Raw genomic sequence first — 4,169 nt, forward strand, 5'->3', positions numbered from 1 at the left:
CATTAATAGTGTTCTCCGCTCAGTGTTTAGCCAGTATCAGCCAGCTGGATGGTTTAGCTTGGACATAGGTTCAGTTTCAAGCTCTTCACGGTTCGAATGTCTGACAATGGCCCCAAAGTTTTATTATTGCAAGAGGAAAGAATGTTTGTCTTCCACACGCATGTTTCAAGAAGGGGATTGATAAAACCCACAGGCAGTGTTATCAGATATCTGCTCGATTTCCTGGTTGCGTTGTTTTGGGGCAGTGATGGCGTAGGCATGTGTGCCTTTGTGTGGGCTTGGTGTTTGTGTCTGTATGTGCATTTGCGTGTTTTTGAGCTAGTCTGTTACATTCATGTGTGTTTGAACGAACATGGTCTGTGTGTGTGTGTGTGTGTGTGTGTGTGTGTGTGTGTGTGTGTGTGGGGGGGGGGGGGATAAGAGTGATGGAGTAAGAGACAAAGAGGGAGAGAAAGATTTCTGTTCGTCTGTTAGTCTCTTTGTTCATACATGGAGGCATGTGTGTGTGTGTGTGTGTGTGTGTGTGTGTGTGTGTGTGTGTGTGTGTGTGTGTGTGTGCGTGTGTGTGCTCATGGGGGGTTTGTGTGGGGTGTTCAGGGGCGTGATAGAGAGCTGTCTGTGGGCTGGTAATCCCCTGTTTTCACACACAGCTGTTTCCTGTTGAGAGCGTGGGCCAGGCCAGAGCTCCGTGTCAGACACACACATCACAGCTGAGGCACACACACACACACACACACACACACACACACACACACACACACACACACACACACACACAGCAAACAGCAAATCCAAGGCCACTGTCCTGACTATCTGAAAACAATAGCCCTTTTCCGGGAACAAATTCACTAGCTTAATTCATTTCTCTGTAGTACTATGGAGAATCAGTAGACAATGAGAGGTAAACTATAATGAACAAGAATGGGAGCATTCAGAGAATGCAAACCACCGCCTTGTGACCTTGACCTTTGACCTTGACATCTGAAAATCTAATCAATTAGTGCCATTATATTAACCAATCTCCCCACAAAGTTTGAGGGGAAATCGGTCCATGCGTTTCTGCGTAATCCTGCTAACAAACAAACAAACAAACATACAGGGGCGAAAACATAACCTCCTTGGCGGAGGTGATAATTGGGGCAACTGTGACGGTTTTAAACAGCGATAGATGATCAACTGTTTTAAATTAGCCCTGAACAAATGAATTATTCTGGCTAAAGAAATGACAGGTAATAAAGTGGAGGTCATGGTTACCGGAATACCATTCTGGTCACACCTAAGAGGAGGTAGCCCTCCATAATAGTCAAGGTGTGCATGTTTTTGACCTTTGACCTTTGAGCAGTTGAGTGTTTGGGCTCTAGAGACTCGATCCTTCACCTGACCCTTGATTTTAAATATGCTCAACCCCCAGGAGCCAAGTAAAAAAAAAAATTCAGATGGTTTGGGGATTTGCATTACATTCTCTAGGTGTAGCCATAAGCATAGGAAGACCTGAACTGGCAAAGTCTGTGACTTAAGGGTCCAAGTGAGTTTGCAGTGTTTTGTCCCAGGTAGCTACTTAGCTAGCCAAAGTGCCAGAAGTGAACGCATATCTGTAATTATAAAAATGATTGCCTCATTTTATTCAATCAACGTTTAACAATCTATAAAACATTAAACATTGAGCTAAACAAGTTAAATTAATTAACAGAACTGTTCAATTAATATATTTTAATCCTCTGGGCAGGCAAGATAAAGCTAGACACTGACAGCGTTGGAATTAGTAAGCTGCTGAAGGCACAGAGCCACGTTATGTGACCCCGCAATTACATCCAACCGGCTGTCAATGACTTTGTCCCCGAAGTTGGTACAAAAAACTTTAAGTAACAATTGCTTTAATTTATGCAATAAAATACCACACCAAACACTATAGATTTTGATAATTTATGAACTATGCAGATAACCCACTATATGACTAACTAAATGACTATATGGCACTCAACCATACTGCAAGAGTTTAAGCAATGTGACATACTCCAATTCACTTACATGGGGCAAAACACTTATTTGTCCAACCTTGGTCCTGTCCAGTGAGACAACTTCCTGGTTTCTGAATGTAAGCTTCAGCTTCAGCTATCAGAAAAGGTCTGGTCAGGTGGTTACCATTTCCAGTTGAAACTATGAATTAATGGCTTGGGTACTGTCTCATCTTTCTATCTTTATGTTGTGTAAAACATTGTCAAAACAAATCCTGTTGTTAACGTCTGCTGTGTATCGATGTTCATATGTTGAATGTACTGAATGTACTGTTTTAATTACTGTTTTGTTCTTTCAAACAAGCTCTCCAAAATGGCACAAGTGAATGACCTTTCAGTCTGTTGAAACAAAAATTGCAAAATCACAGAAGTGGTTCAACACTTCCGCAGAATAATTATTCTTAATCTGTTCTTTTTATAGAGTGAATCAGTGAAGTATTTCCTGGACAACTTGGATCGAATTGGGGATCTTGTGAGTAATCTCTGTGTAATATACTTTCAGTAAATGCTCAGTCATCGTCCCATAGTGCAGCTGGAGTGTCAGGAAGAGATTGGGTTGATGAATAACAGCAACAACACATGCATCTTCATTACACGAGTGGAAACAGCCACGAGCATCCAGATGACACAAAGATGAACGCTATCAATATGCGTCAGTACCACATTGATTATTATCATGATTTTGTTTAAGTCGTCTTGTCGGAGGAGCTACCGTTTCATAATGTATTCACAAGTGACCTGTTTTAGTAGTGAAGCATCTCACGTCTCTCACACACACTCCGAGCCTGAGAGCCAGTGCAGAGAGCGAGTTTGAAAGTGATTAGTAAGGCGCTTAGTGCTTCGCTCGCTGACAGCCGAGGAGTACAAAAGGATGGCCCACCGTGAGGCCGATGTAGCCCTAGGTTGCTAAGAGCAGCAACAAGAAAACACATGCGCACACACACACAGAGACGCACAGACACACACACACACACACACACACACACACACACACACACACACACACACACACACACACACACACACACACACACACACAGCAAAAGCCTAAGTCTCAGAAGGGTAATGAAACAGTCCAACTTTAATAGGCATTGTGTAGCCTGTATCTTGGAAACAGCATCCATGTGCCAAAAAGAGTCACATGAACTTTGGGCTGGGAGGCTTTTAAATGGAAATTACTAGGATACCACCTCTTCTCCTCCTTCAGTTTGGGTGCCATGTTCATGAAAAATGTGCATCTGATTATTTCCCATTATTCTTACATGAAGATTTTTTGAGGCTACATAATAATCCACTTCAGAGTTTAATATTTTTGCCTGATTTTTGAACATTTTACCTCAGGTTTTTCAAAGACATTAAAAACTCTCCATTCACATTTCTGTGTAATGACCTTCTTTTCCTGTCTCTCTCTCGCCCACTTGGTTTTTGTAGAGTTATGTCCCAAGCAGACAGGATATCCTCCTGGCCAGGAAAGCGACTAAAGGTATCGTGGAGCACGACTTTGTCATCAAGAAGATCCCCTTCAAGATGGTGGACGTCGGGGGCCAACGCTCCCAGAGGCAGAAGTGGTTCCAGTGCTTCGACGGCATCACCTCCATCCTCTTCATGGTGTCTTCCAGCGAGTACGACCAGGTCCTGATGGAGGACCGCACCACCAACCGCCTGCTGGAGTCCATGAACATCTTCGAGACCATCGTGAACAACAAGCTCTTCTCCAACGTCTCCATCATCCTCTTCCTCAACAAGACGGACCTGCTGGTGGAGAAGGTGGGCAAGGTGAGCATCCGGAAGCACTTCCCGGACTTCCGCGGCGACCCGGACTGCCTGGCGGACGTGCAGGCCTACCTGGTCCAGTGCTTCAACCGCAAGCGGCGCAACCGCAGCAAGCCCCTCTTCCACCACTTCACCACCGCCATCGACACGGAGAACATCCGCTTCGTGTTCCACGCCGTCAAGGACACCATCCTGCAGGAGAACCTCAAGGACATCATGCTGCAGTGAGAGAACGGCTGTGTGTGTGTGTGTGTGTGTGTGTGTGTGTGTGTGTGTGTGTGTGTGTGTGTGTGTGTGTGTGTGTGAGTGTGTGTGTGTGTGAGAACGCTGCTTTGGCTCTTGGCCTCTGGCAAAGGGCCCCGTCTGACTGCACTGTATGTC

General features: G+C 44.7%; 1 protein-coding gene across 1 annotated transcript in view; it reads left to right on the top strand.

Moving 5' to 3' along the window:
• gna12a (guanine nucleotide binding protein (G protein) alpha 12a) overlaps window positions 1–4,169 on the top strand; it is a 34,783-nt gene extending 30,614 nt beyond the window's left edge. The window contains exons 3-4 of the mRNA XM_080857167.1: window positions 2,437–2,487; window positions 3,447–4,169. Of these exons, the coding sequence (XP_080713293.1) occupies window positions 2,437–2,487; window positions 3,447–4,016 (621 nt within the window). The 3' untranslated portion in view covers window positions 4,017–4,169. The remainder of the gene's footprint in view (window positions 1–2,436; window positions 2,488–3,446) is intronic.

The sequence above is a fragment of the Sprattus sprattus genome (assembly GCF_963457725.1).
Source record: "Sprattus sprattus genome assembly, chromosome: 18".
In the NCBI taxonomy this organism is placed as follows: Eukaryota; Metazoa; Chordata; class Actinopteri; order Clupeiformes; family Clupeidae; genus Sprattus; species Sprattus sprattus.